At 50.7% G+C, this 14369-nt stretch overlaps 6 protein-coding genes across 6 annotated transcripts; 5 read left to right on the top strand and 1 right to left on the bottom strand.

Moving 5' to 3' along the window:
• Positions 1-175: 175 nt before the first annotated feature.
• Positions 176-1387, top strand: PC9H_007799 (uncharacterized protein; the record flags this gene model as incomplete). The annotated part of the gene is made up of 5 exons (XM_036777325.1): positions 176-327; positions 381-744; positions 801-1208; positions 1261-1319; positions 1375-1387. 5 exons carry the CDS (start codon positions 176-178, stop codon positions 1385-1387), a joined length of 996 nt encoding a protein of 331 aa, XP_036630945.1.
• Positions 1388-1583: 196 nt separating this feature from the next.
• PC9H_007798 (uncharacterized protein) lies at positions 1584-3020 on the top strand (the record flags this gene model as incomplete). The annotated part of the gene is made up of 7 exons (XM_036777324.1): positions 1584-1654; positions 1712-1830; positions 1885-1910; positions 1960-2448; positions 2505-2569; positions 2624-2693; positions 2769-3020. 7 exons carry the CDS (start codon positions 1584-1586, stop codon positions 3018-3020), a joined length of 1092 nt encoding a protein of 363 aa, XP_036630944.1.
• A 2768-nt stretch (positions 3021-5788) lies between these two features.
• PC9H_007797 (uncharacterized protein) lies at positions 5789-6978 on the bottom strand (the record flags this gene model as incomplete). Its single annotated transcript, XM_036777323.1, has 3 exons — positions 5789-6430; positions 6490-6705; positions 6760-6978. 3 exons carry the CDS (start codon positions 6976-6978, stop codon positions 5789-5791), a joined length of 1077 nt encoding a protein of 358 aa, XP_036630943.1.
• Positions 6979-7121: 143 nt separating this feature from the next.
• On the top strand, positions 7122-8046 carry PC9H_007796 (uncharacterized protein; the record flags this gene model as incomplete). Its single annotated transcript, XM_036777322.1, has 4 exons — positions 7122-7237; positions 7296-7401; positions 7465-7537; positions 7619-8046. The coding sequence occupies 4 exons, from the start codon at positions 7122-7124 to the stop codon at positions 8044-8046; spliced, it is 723 nt and encodes a 240-aa protein (XP_036630942.1).
• Positions 8047-10833: 2787 nt separating this feature from the next.
• On the top strand, positions 10834-12041 carry PC9H_007795 (uncharacterized protein; the record flags this gene model as incomplete). The annotated part of the gene is made up of 6 exons (XM_036777321.1): positions 10834-10862; positions 10926-11222; positions 11281-11493; positions 11548-11641; positions 11695-11763; positions 11832-12041. 6 exons carry the CDS (start codon positions 10834-10836, stop codon positions 12039-12041), a joined length of 912 nt encoding a protein of 303 aa, XP_036630941.1.
• A 484-nt stretch (positions 12042-12525) lies between these two features.
• On the top strand, positions 12526-13650 carry BOS1 (protein transport protein bos1; the record flags this gene model as incomplete). The annotated part of the gene is made up of 5 exons (XM_036777320.1): positions 12526-12622; positions 12794-12896; positions 12975-13053; positions 13113-13513; positions 13569-13650. The coding sequence occupies 5 exons, from the start codon at positions 12526-12528 to the stop codon at positions 13648-13650; spliced, it is 762 nt and encodes a 253-aa protein (XP_036630940.1).
• Positions 13651-14369: the final 719 nt, after the last annotated feature.

Genomic DNA, 14369 nt, shown 5'->3' with positions numbered 1-14369 from the left:
TCTCCTCCTCGTCCTCCTCCTTTCTTATCGCCCTCCTCCGCCCTGGAGGCACTTCCAATCTTTTATTTCTTCAACTTCGTCCAGAGGTCTCCCGCTGTACACGTCGAGAAACCGCAGGAATCGGGCTCAACGTTCTTTTGCCAATTCGCCCATCTTCAAGCATATACAATTCGCCATGTTCTTTCCTATCCGCCGTCAAATGCTCGCACTCGTTCTCTTGCAATGCTTTTGCATGCTTTCCGTACAAATCCATGCTCGTCCGACCATCCTGGGTAGACAGACCACCGGCCCACCAACTACTGTGATGACGGTTAATAAGGCAGAGACGTGCGTGCTTGCTTGATTCTATAAGCCTTACAGAGACGTGAATTCCATTTCAGTGTGGCTGGCACAATGACTGAGACTTGTATCATTACCCTCACACCGATCACCGACCAGAATGGTCAACCTGCCGTGGAGGAGGTCAAGAAGTGTTCTATCACAATGGATACTGCTTCTCCACAGAACAATAACGGCGGGGCTCCGTCTGGGACATCATCTACCACAGCAGCAGCCACAGCAGCCACATCATCGACCGATTCGGTCTCATCGTCTTCCAACGCGGCTGCTTCTACCACTTCCATCTCCGGCACCGTTGCAGCATCCTCAGTGACGAATTCCGCCACGAGCGTGGCTATTGACTCCACTTCTTCTGCTGTCTCGACGTCGAGTGCAAATGCCCAGAACCCGGCTATCTCGGTCAATGTATGATCTCCTACATGTCTCACTGATCTGTGTTAACAACGATGATGTGGATCTAGGGGGTCACATCCATAGCAGCTACCGCTGTTTCCACCGGTTCTGTTGCTTCAGCTTCAGCTGCGACAACTTCGTCAGCGTCTGGCTCCGGCTCGGTGTCCGTTTCGGAATCCTCTTCAGGAGCAAGTGGCGCTACTTCCACAAGCGCTGTATCAGTATCTATAGCTCCAGGCGGCACCAGCGCTGCTGACGGGTCTGCTACATCTGCTGCTGCTACCGAGACGTCGTCATCGGGCACGGGCACGGCAGCTGCGGCTGAGTCTTCTCCTACAGACGGTTCCCAACAATTTGCTCTTCCCGGTCAGAAATTATCAGTTCTTCCAATTGGTCTTGGCGTCTTTGCGGGTATCTCTGTCATTGCCCTCATTGTAGTTGGCCTCGTCACATATGAGAGGACTAAGTATCGCAAGGTGCGTCTCTCGAATTTATTTTACACCGCATTCCTAACAGCAATCAAATCAGGCGTTCAGGCAACGAAAACTTGCAGAATCAGGCGCCGCCATGGCTTACGGCGGCATGGCGTACGTCAACCATCACTAGTTGTCAATGGAAGTATCACTAACAATGTATCCGCAGGCAACGTACATAGAGACGATCTTAATTGTCAAATGTTTCATAGGACCATAGGACCGTTTTTTTTTAATACGGCTTTAGAAAGACCTGGCGTGAAGCTAAACGTTCCGTAATTCCGAGAAGCTGTAAAGCATAGCACGGGGGGCATATTAAAGGGGCGATGCGGTATGATTACATCGCCCCATTCCCTCCATTTACGCAGTGAAGCTAACATGCAGCTACATCTACTACAAACCATCGACAATGCTACCATCACTTTCCTCGTGGATGATTGCATTGAATGGTATTCACCCTTTCACATAATCTATAACATTGAGGAACTGACTTACCTTGCGTATAGGATGACTAGACTCCCCCCAGGATTCACCCAGGAATTATCAACACATCTAGCTGAACACACACTACCCATCGACGGGGTTACTGGTGTCCCGATTTTGGATTTCAATACGTTTTGTTGTGGTATTGAGATCTTTCTGAATATATTCCATCTACCTACTTAATTGATTTGTTTAGGGGCTCATGGTTTCGCTGTTCTTATCGTAAGCATCCTCGTCAACTGCTTTCTCTCCACCCATGTCTGTTGTATAGGAAACTCAAGTGAAGGACAAGAGGCCACATTATACACTGTTTGACACAGGTCCAGATGCTTCGTCCCTTTTACGGAACCTCAAAAACATGCATATTCCAGTGCATATAATCGATCGTGTGGTCGTCTCCCATTGGCACAGCGACCATACTGGGGGTTTACTGACTTTCCTTGAACACCACCGTAAAGCGAGGGAGAACAACGGGTTTACGTCTCCATGTATCGTTGATGTCCATCCTAGTCGGCCAAGTCTGAGAGGCATAGCCCCAGGCCCGAAGTTCGACAAAGTTCTATGTGCACTGCCCAGAGATCCAACGTTCCAAGAGATTCAAGATCAAGGGGGGCGTCTGGAAAAGCAACACGTAGCTCACACAGTTGCCGATGGGACGGTATGGGTCAGCGGCGTTGTTCCTCGGGTCACTCCATATGAGAAGGGGATTATGGGAGGCCTGCGGTGGAACGATGAGACCGGTGCTTGGGACCCAGAACAGGTACATAGAGCCCCCCTTATCACCGTGGAGCATCGATTTAATTGGGGCGGGCACAGCACATTATGGATGAGCGTTACCTTGTTATTGACATTGCGGGGAAAGGTCTAGTGATTTTCAGCGCGTAAGGGCATTCGAAGTCTACAACGAGGTCACGTCACTCAACAGATGTCTACAGCTGTTCCCATTCAGGCATCGTAAACGTGATGAAAGACGCTGTCAACAGCTTTCACCGCCCAATATACATGGTCAGTAACGCTTGTTTCATTCCAAACAGCATTCTAATCGATAATCGAACGCCGCTGCTGACCTGGTCCATATAGATCATTGGGGGTTTGCATCTCGCCGGCCCAGAATTCGCAAATCGCATCCAGCCTACTGTTGACTTTCTATCGCGTTCCTTGACACCCTCTCCAACTTACATTCTTCCTATGCATTGCTCTGGAATGGCTGTCAAGATCGCCTTGGAGAAGGAGTTTGGACAGGCGTGTGTTCCTGCTGGTGTTGGCGTTAAAATACAGCTTGACGGTGATAGAACCGTTGATAGTAGGTTGCCTCGGCCGACATATATGTAGTCCGTTACTCCACGTTAATGATCTGATAGATGCGGCGGCGCTCAGACTTGGATAGGTTAAAATAGCCTCCTAAGTTAGTCTCGGACCGGGGCGCTCTGCACGGAACTTGCTTTCGGTATCGCGCCCGCTGTCTGCTATACGCCGACAGCATTCCATATTGATAAGTTCTCAGCCACCTTTCAAGGTCCTAGGTACTCAAATTCAGCGTGCGTGGCGTCTAGCTTCCATCTTGCTCTAAATCAGCGACTCGAAGCGCTAGCGCTATTTCCGACTCTATGTAGGGGTGTGTACAATGCTGAATGGTGAGAGGGCGCTATATATATAACCCTAGTGGTAAACATTCACACCAGTTTCCATTTACACCGCCAGGTTCGTATTCACGCGACGCGGATGCAGTATTCACGAGTCGTCATGGGGTCACCATTTATGGTTGACTTACGGCCTCGGATTCTCTACCTGTCGAAAGTGCGAGCTTCCCATTCTCACTGATTCCCGTCATCAAATGGCTTCCCACCAGAAATCACCATCGATATCAAGGATTGGCTACCTATCTGAATGCCTTCCTTCCATCAGTTTCTACAATGTCGGTGGTTTTTGAAATCATGAACAACCCACAGCGATAAGCAGTGACCAACGACTATCGGTGGCGTACTGTCCGTCCCAACATCGAAGACTTTTCACATTCGCGACGATATAACGAGATGATCATGCTGGTGAACTCTTGAGTGACTCTCCGGTCTCCGGCTGCTTCGCCCTATCACCAACCTCGTCCACCCAGCTTCTCCCGTGTGCTCTCCCCTTCTCCCGTACGTGTTCTGATGTCGAGCTCCAACCCCAGTTTGCCATGTATAATAGCGGTGACCCCTTTAACCTGAACGTGTATGTCAGCCCATCTCGATTCCATCACTCCTCGATCGCCGATCGTTCACTAACTCGAGCTCGATCATATCTAGGAATTATTTACGGCGAATACCTGTAAATCCACAATCCCTACTCATGCATAGTTTGTTGATATGATTTGATGACTGATTGATAGTCGTGCTTGCAGAAAGTTGATCACGCAAGTACAATGCTGAGCACAACCGTTTCATCAACGTGTTTAACGAAGACAGTAACATGATGATCAAAAAACCTTTTAAAGGTGAAAGGTCTCCTTGATCCCTCGTTTCCTGAGATAGTGGCTGGCTGATGTTGTCACGACGCTGAATTCACTTGTTGTTCGATGGTGGCAAAGCACAGCACTGCTACTAGAAGACCACATGTTGGTATTTCACATTCCCTGGAAACCTTGAATTCCTTGATTGTTAAACGAGCAAGGACCTCAGTTAAGCCTGCCATGAGGAATCGATATTAGTAGATATTCTACTTCGAACGTGGCCCTCATTCCAGGAACCGTATAAGCTTGGATTTGTGGCACGGCTCAGCTTTGCCTGATGGCCACCCTCAACAGCATGCTAAGTTCAAGGTTCCGTGTGCTACACACGCCTTGGGGTAATGGAACACGGTGTAGCATCCTGCATTTCATACCTTGGTTGGAACCATGTCATGTATCAGCCTCCATCAACATGCCCCAAGCCCGAAGAAAGCATGATGCTACCTCCGATGGGAGGCCCCTCAATACTACCACGCCGACATTCGGCGCCAAACGTATAACCTTGTCCCATGGGGAAGAATAACTTCTGATTTCCCACTTGCCGTATCTGTCAGAATATACGACACGTTAATTCTGCTCCCGAGGATGCATATGTGATTTGATCCTTCAGGGAATACTTCCTCCTTGGAGCAGCAGCCGCAAACCCATTCCAGTTCGTGGAAAGACAATCGCTTCGAAGCTCGCTGTCCCCGAAGTGCTACCCCGTAGCACGCATCAACATCATGATTGGGAGTCATGATACTCTGGTGATCTATGATATGGTTCGCTACGCTACCGGTGCTGTGCGAAGCTTCATAAATGGGCCCCTGTTTTCCCCCTAATTCAAAAAAGGTTATCCTTTCACCAAGCGGGCCAACATCCGAAGCGCGATATATAACGCGTGGGTTCATCTCATTCTGTGGCTTCGTTTGAATGTACAACGTTATATTCTGCCGTATCACACCTAATGCTACAATATCCTACATATGGGAGTTGTTCCTGTACTTGGGGTACGATCCGGTTGGTATATACCCTAGGGGCTAAATGGTGGTACGCGGGAGACGAAATCGTTTCCAGAAGGTGTGGTGCGTCAAGCCTTCAGGGATGGGTGAATGCGAATGAGAGATAGAAGGCGAAGGAGGGTGACTGGGCGCGTCGGGGATATAGACGGAATGCCGGGCAAGGAAGGAGAGTGCATGTGAAGAACTACAAATGTACGAGTGTCTCTGGGACGGGGGCGGCAGAATGGGGATGAAGACGGCTGGATATTTGGATGCTAGTGGGTGAACGTAGGTGATGGGGGAAGCGTGAAGAAGAGGACGTAAGGGGCAAGGTTGGAAAAAATTATATACATCCGAATCGAGGGTATGCATAGAAAGGATGCAGATGGTATCAACTTGTTCCCGGAAGACGACCGTGGAACCGATGGATATGATACAAGCGGGTAATAAGTCAGAGAGAAAATGGAAAACAAAGTCGCGAGTTCTCAACAGATACTGTACAGGAGTTATCAGTTTCCGGGCAACGGGAGGGATATAGGCGTGCTTGATGACGTTCAAGGTATTGTGGTTGCGTGATACGTTCATTTACATTGTTATCGTGAGGATAGCGAGGTGAATGGTTTTGATGAGTGTCTTCATCGATCGAAGAAGATCATCTTCTTTCCCCGCGAGGAGAGCTTGACTCCCAGCTCAGAAACCCTAGCCCCATCCTCCCGATGGTCGTCACATGCGCTGCTAGCACGCCTCGCACGCTTGTCTTCCATGACACCGGGAATCTCGCCATGCCGTGCCAGATGATGCCAGAAGAGTACGTCTCCAACATTAAGTTTGCGCGAAGGCATTGGGGTATCTTTACTCTCGGTAGACACATGTCCGGGGTGATTGTACGGCATCACGAACGGTGGTGGAGGTACTGCGTAGGCGAACTGAGAAGGAACTGATGCGTGTGGGTTCTCCAGTGTGGCAGATGCGTGGGGGGAATGGAAGCGGAATGGAGATGGGGATGATTCGTGAGCAGAAGGTGGTGGTGAGGGGTAGGCGATAGAAGGCTCGCTACGCTCGGGCGACACAGGGGGCAAATGGCCTGGGCGGATAGGCGTTGAAGTAGATGGAGGTTGCGAGGTCACAAAGGGGATATAGGGGTCATAGGGGATCACGCCTGGCTCGTCCTCTATATAATGCCGCTCGGTGCCAACGATTTCGCTGGAATGGAAGACGAAGCGATGTCCGTTTGTTGCACGGTTCGTCGCAGTGATCGAAGAGGTGCAGCGAGTGCACTTTGGCATGGTCCAATGAGCGTGAATTTCTTGGAGGTAATTAACCGTGGGGTACTCACGGGGATCACGATCATGTAGCCGACGCTGGTACCACACCCATGGCAACACAATGTCTGGGTTAGGCATTCACACGTACGCGATGGCTGCGAGGATGTGGAGGGCTGGCAAGGGGATGCCGGGCGCAAGACGTCGGGGTTGGAGGTGTACGCCGAACAGTTCACCGGCAAGGCATCCGACGAGTACAGGGACACATTCGGCCTCAGCAGAAGTACCGCCTAAATGTGAAACAAAAATCAGGAAAGGCGTGCAATGAGCGGGCGAGCACGTACCTTCATCCCTCTGTTAGTTAGAAACGAGCCGCAGGACTTGCAGTCGAGGATCCATACTTTGTGCGCGATGGGGGGCGGGGGCGGGGACGGGGAGTACGGATTGTGGGGGAAAAGGTGCATCTGGTGGGGGACATGGTGGTGGTGCGGAGGGAACATGGTCGAGGGCGGGGGACTGAACGAGTGGACGGTTGGCTGAGGGCCATTATAAAGAGCGTTCATGATGGTGGTCCTCAACTCACAACCCCTCCCAGATATATATATATTATATAATTATTATATATCTCAGATCTATAATACTACACCCAAATAGCACCAAACACGCGCTTGCCAGATACCCCTGCTAAATTTAATCACCGGCATTAATGGCTCCTTCCACCAACATCGCCACCCTCACCAAGTCCCATCATGCAATCGCTGCAAAGAAGCGACATCGCGCACAACAGCCAAAGGAGGTCACTTTCGACGAGGAAGCAAGAAGGTGCGTCCCCGTCGCTGCTGATCGACCGTCGCCTCATCTCCTTGCATTCGCCCTGTAGAGAATTTCTGACAGGTTTCCATAAACGCAAGCTCGCAAAGCAGACCGCTGCGCGACAGAAGGCCATCGAAAGAGAGAAGCAGCAGCACCTTGAAGCGAGGAGAGAAGTGAGACTCGGTCGTACAAGCGATGATTTTTCTCCACACTGAACACTGCTTATCCCCTCTTAGCAACGAAAAGCCTTGCGTGAACAAGCCGCCGCCAATGCAGCACAAGTAGAGAAAGCATATGGGGGCATGCAAGGTGATTAAGTCCGTCATATTCCACGCGTCTTCACGGCTTTATCTCCTTGGTCGTGCGTGGGCACTGATGTTGCTTATGCAGACGATGATGATGACGATTGGGATGGAATCTCACGCGTGAAGGAAGATGAAGAAGCCGAGTACGAGGGAGAGGAGGTTGTGGCTACCGTTACCATAGTCGACGACTTCGACCCGACAGAGATCATTCACGGTCCTTCGAAGCCACAACCTTCTTCCCCGAATGCCCCGTCCTCTCGGGGGCATACCAGTTCTACCGCCGAGCGGACTTCTCGGGTCCAACCTGTCCCTCACCTCGGCCACAAGCACCGTACCCCATCCACCGCACAATCTACGACATCCAAAGCCAGACCCAAGAGTATTAAATACGAGACCAATGCCGCCCGCAAAGCGCAAAAGATGAAACAGCGCGCGCGCAGGACCGAGAAGGCTGAGCGAGCCGGTGGGAAGGCAGCGAGGAAGCGACCGACCAATAGAACTAAACGACGATAGGCTCAACTCGACTAGGGGGATGTACTTTCTCATCAACCCCGCATTATACTCATCCTGGGCAATAAACACCAGTTTTCAAGGCTCCTCGGGTGGTGGCGTACCAGTCCACTTTCATCACTCAGCCACCCTAGCCTTGCCTATTGGATTTATGCTGTTGAGACCATCCGGCGGGTGTAAAACTCTATTGAACGGCCACACTATCCGTCCCTTTGCATTGTTTCTCGCTTTGGACTCAATAAAAGAATACATATACGTCAGTCGACTGATTCTCCATCTTAACACCCATCGGGGACACCACCTCAGCTCGTTTGATCAAATCCATTCAGCACTCTTCTGTTCGACATGACCATACGCCGTATCTTTATCCCACCCATCGCATCGTTAATCGGTCCGTGCGGAAGGACAGTTTCTGGAATTCCCATCGTCCCATTCTTTCTCATCCAAGTGCGACCCAAGGGCCTCCACAGGCCTTGAACCGGAAGTTGTTTCCCTGATCTACAGAAGCTCCTGTCGTCCGTGCTATCCTGACGCCGCGCCTCGGAAAACACACAGTTTGTCCGATAAGCTCGACCGTGTTAACAGAGGCCATGACTCCCCTACAACCCGTATGTTTTCTATGAGGAACACGGGCCGCTAGTTCCTGCGAAATGCGCCGCCTCCGTTAACGCGCATGATCATTCGTTTGTTCTACTTGGTCCTTGTATTTTTCGCGTTTGACTTGCGGGGCCAATAACATAGGTAATCTCTCCGGGCACACGCATTTAACTCTATTTGGGAGGTCTGACCTGTGATGTTGGTTAGATGACCGTGGGCTACATGCCGAAAGACTATTTCATCAGCGACTTGACTTATGGGCAGCCCAACCCCGCCAGGACGCTTTCAGGTTTGGGAGGCTTCCGACGGAGTTCACGTTAGGTAAACGATGTTTTTTGGTGGACTGTCAGCTTGTTTAGGATGCGTAGAACTTTCCACTGGACATGAGAGGGGCGCGTAATCGCGCCATGTCCATATATCTGCTGTGGCGTGCCGTATTCTCGGAGTCAGTCATATGATATATAGCTTGGGAGTTACAATCATATGAGCTGAGACGCATCGTGCATCCTAGGATGTTATCTAGTCTACAGAAATAGCACGCATGTGCGTATACATGGACACGATGGAATGGCTTTGAATAAACCGATAGACCGAAATCGTATGTCTATTCGCCGAATACCGACGTAACTGGGGCACGGAAGGGCGCGAAAGAGGAATTTACGTATCGATGTGCGCTAGGCTGAGATCCTATCTCCGATGCAGGGAGCTGTGGGGTCGAACGCTGCAATAGGGCATTGTGGTTTGCTTACGGTACCTTACTATACGGGCCGCCATCTAGTAGCCTCGTCGCGGTAGCAAGTAAGTACGTCTAGTATTCATCTCGGACGAAAGCGTTGGGTAGACGGGTTGACACAGACCATAATTAAAGGAAAAGAACATGCCAACTTCCCGATTACCACCGAGTAGCAGAAGCTCGTACTTCATATTTTCTAGTTGAGTTGCATAGGCGGGGATCTCCGTATGGCCAAGGGGCATGATTTAGATGCAATGTAAGCTTGATGCGAGCTATGAGGCTATCTACAAGCGTGTCTTTTTTCTTTTATTCTCTAAACTCGCTATCGTATGATAATTATCCCTCATTAACTCGAAAGCGAATACCGACCGACTCGGGAATCGTGGGCGGTACATGGAAGATGTATTGATGGTTGTTTGTTTGTCAAGCTATTGGCTTGCCCAACTTGTTAAACTCTTTGTCGCGACCAATACCACGGCGCGGTTTACTTGCTGCTTCCCGCCGTTCCCGACACGGTGGCTTGCGGTCCTTCGGACCCATCTACTTCGAATCCCCATGGGCTCTCCAAGCGCGCGGCGATCATGCCAGACAAGTTCCTTCCAAAGTGATCCGGAGAGGTCCAAGAAGGAACAGTGGCTTCGGTTCTGCGCCCCTGCCACTGAATAGGTGCGTATAGTAGTATTAACGAAGGCCAACAAAAAGCGCAGGAAGTCGCCCGCGAGACGGTGTACGTAAGTCTACGGTAGACCTGCATACTCCGTGGCGACCTTGTCATCTGCCAATTGTGTTAGAGCAACTTCTACAACTCCGTGTATCCTCGCAAGGCTAGAACCCGCCGGCCTTCGGTCGCGCTGTAGAAGGTTGTCGGTTACCGGTGCCGCAATATCAGCAGTTAGGCGGGATCAATATAGTGGTCTAACAAACAATGGCATGGATGAATGCACCTTCGCCGCCTCGGATAATCTAAGTATCGCTTTGTTATCGACCTGGCGGATCCGTCAAGGTCGGATCACACATGTCTCAACAGCCGTGAAGAGCCAAGTTTCAGCTGAGGCAAGGCGGCCCTATAACTGCCTTTAGTGCGCACGTTGAAGTGCATTCAATGGTACCACAAAAAAGTCGCGTACATGCCAAGGTCCAGCATATATACTTTAAATCCGTCTACGATCTACACTTGGCTATCATAGGTGCGTGTCGTACGGTTGTGCGCTGGTTAGGATTGTGAGCAAAGGGTTGTGGGGTAGATGATGATGCATAGCTTAAACCTCTATCGTATCAGTGCACTTCGTAACCACAAAGCTGCTTGCTCACACGGGTCTCTTGCATGATCAAGGTGAGGCTGCACAGCATCAATTCGCCATAGCAGTGTATCCACCACCGTGTGACTCACAATCTAGGTTGATGGCGAGTTTTCGGCCGTATATAAGTAGCTATTTTAACCTCGCAGGGCACTGAAAGCAATGTCCATCTTCAATGTTCCACCACCCGAGTGAGTACTATAATCGCGCTATCTTATCTCAACTCCTTGACCAGCTCATCGCGATCCCACAAGTTACACATCGGTCGCTCATGAACCCATTACCGCCCCCGAAGACTCTGTAATAATACCTCGGCAACCTGTTGTGGAAGATCACCAATCGCTACCCCTGCCGCCACCAAGTTCGACCGTGCATACCACCGATACAGGGTCTTTGGTATTGTCATGGAATCCCGCGCAGTTATACGCCGAACCGCCGGCGCCGATCACAAGGACTACTAGTCGCACACCTACACAATCTTCAGAGGGATCTGCTTCTCGTGTAAATCTAGCCCGGCCACCGTCCCCCACACCGTCAGAGAACCCCCCAGGGTGAGTCCTCCCGTCAATTGAGAGGGCTGACAATTACTTGAACCTGCTTGGTTACTAGGTACGTTGAGGCAAGGATACCGACCGGACCCGTGTTGTATACATTTTCACCCTTTGGCCATAACTGTATGATTCTCGTGCCCCCTCCCGAATCGCAGGATACTCGACCACAATACCACATCTCAGTCGATGTGGACTGCTTCAACCCGTTAGTCCACATTACGACGGTTAGACGAGGGGCGAATGAATACGGTGACCATGTTGCTGAGTTCGAGTCAGTTCGATTGATTGAATACAGGGTCCAGTACTTCACTCACATTCTATGTAGGATGGGTATATCCAAGTCTCCTGCGACTCTTAGCATTCGAGGGAAACACTACAAGCTGAGCGAAGCAATGCAGAAGAGGGGGTCACCCATGTCTGTAAGTCAACAATGCCCTCTACATCCCTTGTTCTTATACGTGCAATTACTCAGCGTTCATGGGCCTGGCAATTCGTTCGCCATAAGTTGTATTGGGACGGCAGCAAGCCTATCGAGTGTAAGGTCGGTCAAGCCATCTATCTATTTGGACCGAAGCCCTAAACAGATCCAACGTCGTTGCTTGAATTCAGTGCTACGCATCCCCAGAGAAGACTACGCTCTACGCAACGTTCACACCCGCACGACGGCCTGAAGTTCGTACTCAACCCATCATTCAAGCGCAGTTGAAGATCACACCAGCTGGTTATCCCCTCTTCGACGACATACTTGTTTCTGCGTTGATTGTGGCGCGATGCCGTGCGACACCCCAGGACAATGACCTGTTCAATTTCCAGTGGTGATGAGGGGCTACGGTTTATCGACACCCGTTCTCTTCGATGGTGGCGCCCCACGAGCCCCAGATTTGGACTCGAGCTGCCGCAGTGGTCCTCCCTTGACATCTTTCTGTCTCAAGGTACAACGTAATGCAACCTGTGCCTACGTTTATTTATGTTGCTGCAGCCCGATAGAATTCCATTGTACATGATATATTGACTATAGACTTCGATGTAAATACTTTGCCACAATGCGTATGAGGCTGGGTTGTTTCGTTCAAGCTACCGTTGCGGCGATATTTCGAACAGGGGGTAGGGGCATGTTTACCGCTGTCTAATTTGCAAGCTATTGGTCTTAGCGCCCAACGTGTCGGCCCAACTTGCAGCTTCACGACTGTGCTCTCGTCCGTCACGACCAACCTGGAGTGCATTGCGCTGCTTCTACGAAATAACTAAGAGGTGGCATTGACCTGCTGTACCCCGGACTCAATCCCGTCTCATTCTTAGGATCATGAATTCACTCTATACACTCGGCGTACGACAGACAAGTTCGTTGCAGAGCGATTTGGAGAGGCTGAAGAATGGCGACAATTCTGCGTCCTTGCTAGGTGCGTACATTCCGGCAGAATGAACTATGCGAGGGGCAGGCCGTTCCACCTTTCAATATGAGGTTTCGATGCGCCCATATACACATACATACTTCATTCTGTCACCTGTTACCGTTAATTGTGTCGAGGCGCTTTCTAACTTTTGACGCAATTGCCGTGTTTCCTCGCTAGGGCAGATCTCCGCCTCGCTCGCCGCGATGAACAGGACAGTCGAAGACTACGACTCCATGGCCAAGCGGGAGATAATAAAAGCCAAGCAGGAAAAGGCTCAGATGTATGCATTTGCTTCTCCTCGGACGCGAGTATGCTAGCTCATCCATGGATCTGTGTCCGTATGCGTGTATGTATCCAGGCGCGTCCAGAAGTTCAGGTCGGATTATTTGGAACTGCGCTCGCAGTTTGAGAGGTTGAAGGACCAAGCGTCAGCAGAGGTGCGCAGCACATATGTTTTGATGTGGTGGTTGGCAGATTGGGCTAACGTATGCCATAGCAAGTGGCTTTACAGCGCGCGGAACTCATACATGCGTCAAGCAATGCGCAGACATCACCGTCAGACGCGCGCCGGCGCTTCCAAAACACGTATCCCCCCTCATCCTCTACCCTTCACCCTGGCCTACGTCCTAACGGAAGTTCAGAAGTGGTGGCTGAGTCCCCTTTCCGAGGGAGTTCTCCTGCAGGGATGAGCATGCGGGAGCATCACGCGCTCAATGAACATACGTTCATACAGAATACGGAAGCTCGGTTGGATGATTTCCTGGCGCAAGGTCGCGAAGTCTTGGACAACTTGGTGGACCAGAGGAATATGTTGAAGGGGACGCAAAGAAGGCTATTAGACGCTGCGAACACGCTCGGCTTGAGCAGGGACGTTATTGGCTGGATTGAACGGCGAAGGCGAGTGATTTTCTTGTGCTTCTGCATCACATCGCCCTGATCTCAAAACTTTTAGTACGCAAGATATGTACATCTTTCTCGCCGGTGCTGTATTCACCTTCTTCTGCTTCTATCTAATATGGAGGTATCTTGGATGATTATGCGTTATGGCCGAAACCTTCGCTTCTTTATTTATAGCTACTCCGCACGCTCTGCTAATACACAGATACCATTTGGACATTGTGGCCACGTTGAGTCAGAGTTGAAGACCCATGCGACTACTGAAAAAACTTTTTACTGCAAAACTATAAACTCTTGATGGACCGAGAAACTCTGATACCGCTCCGCTACATCGCCGATCCGATGCAGCAGGAGTCGCGTTGTCATACAAGACTGGTCGTCTCCGCTATCCACGGTATGCCAAGTGATAATCGATAGATGGCGGGATAGTAGGTACATGGATGCGTACCAACCGCAAGCGAGGCCTGAACATTGATGGGTATACGCCGATAGTTAGGGCACGGCACAGGACCAGGAGAGTTCCAGGTGGCGGCAGCATGGAAGAGGTGGCTATATATGGCTCAAAGAAACTGAGGAACCGGTCAGGGAGGGAAACTTCCGAGTTTCGAAGGTCGGATGATACAGATCAAGGCAAATCGATGCACCGCTGTGCGCCGACCCGTCTTACGACCACCAGTCTGGTCACTGACAGATGGGTTGGTCTGGCGCCAGCAACAAGTGTTAATGAGTCCGCATTGGGGTAAGAGATGAAAATTGCAGAGCTTTCGTGATATTGAGGGCAGCATGGACCGCCTTTGAGAGCATGGTCAGCAACGGTTGTGATGCTCTGGGGACATCGGGAACGTGGTGGTGGTGG

The sequence above is a fragment of the Pleurotus ostreatus genome, assembly GCF_014466165.1.
Source record: "Pleurotus ostreatus strain PC9 chromosome Unknown scaffold_5, whole genome shotgun sequence".
Taxonomy (NCBI): domain Eukaryota; kingdom Fungi; phylum Basidiomycota; class Agaricomycetes; order Agaricales; family Pleurotaceae; genus Pleurotus; species Pleurotus ostreatus.
Note: the sequence above shows the minus strand (reverse complement) of the source record. Positions and strands in the feature narration are given on the sequence as shown.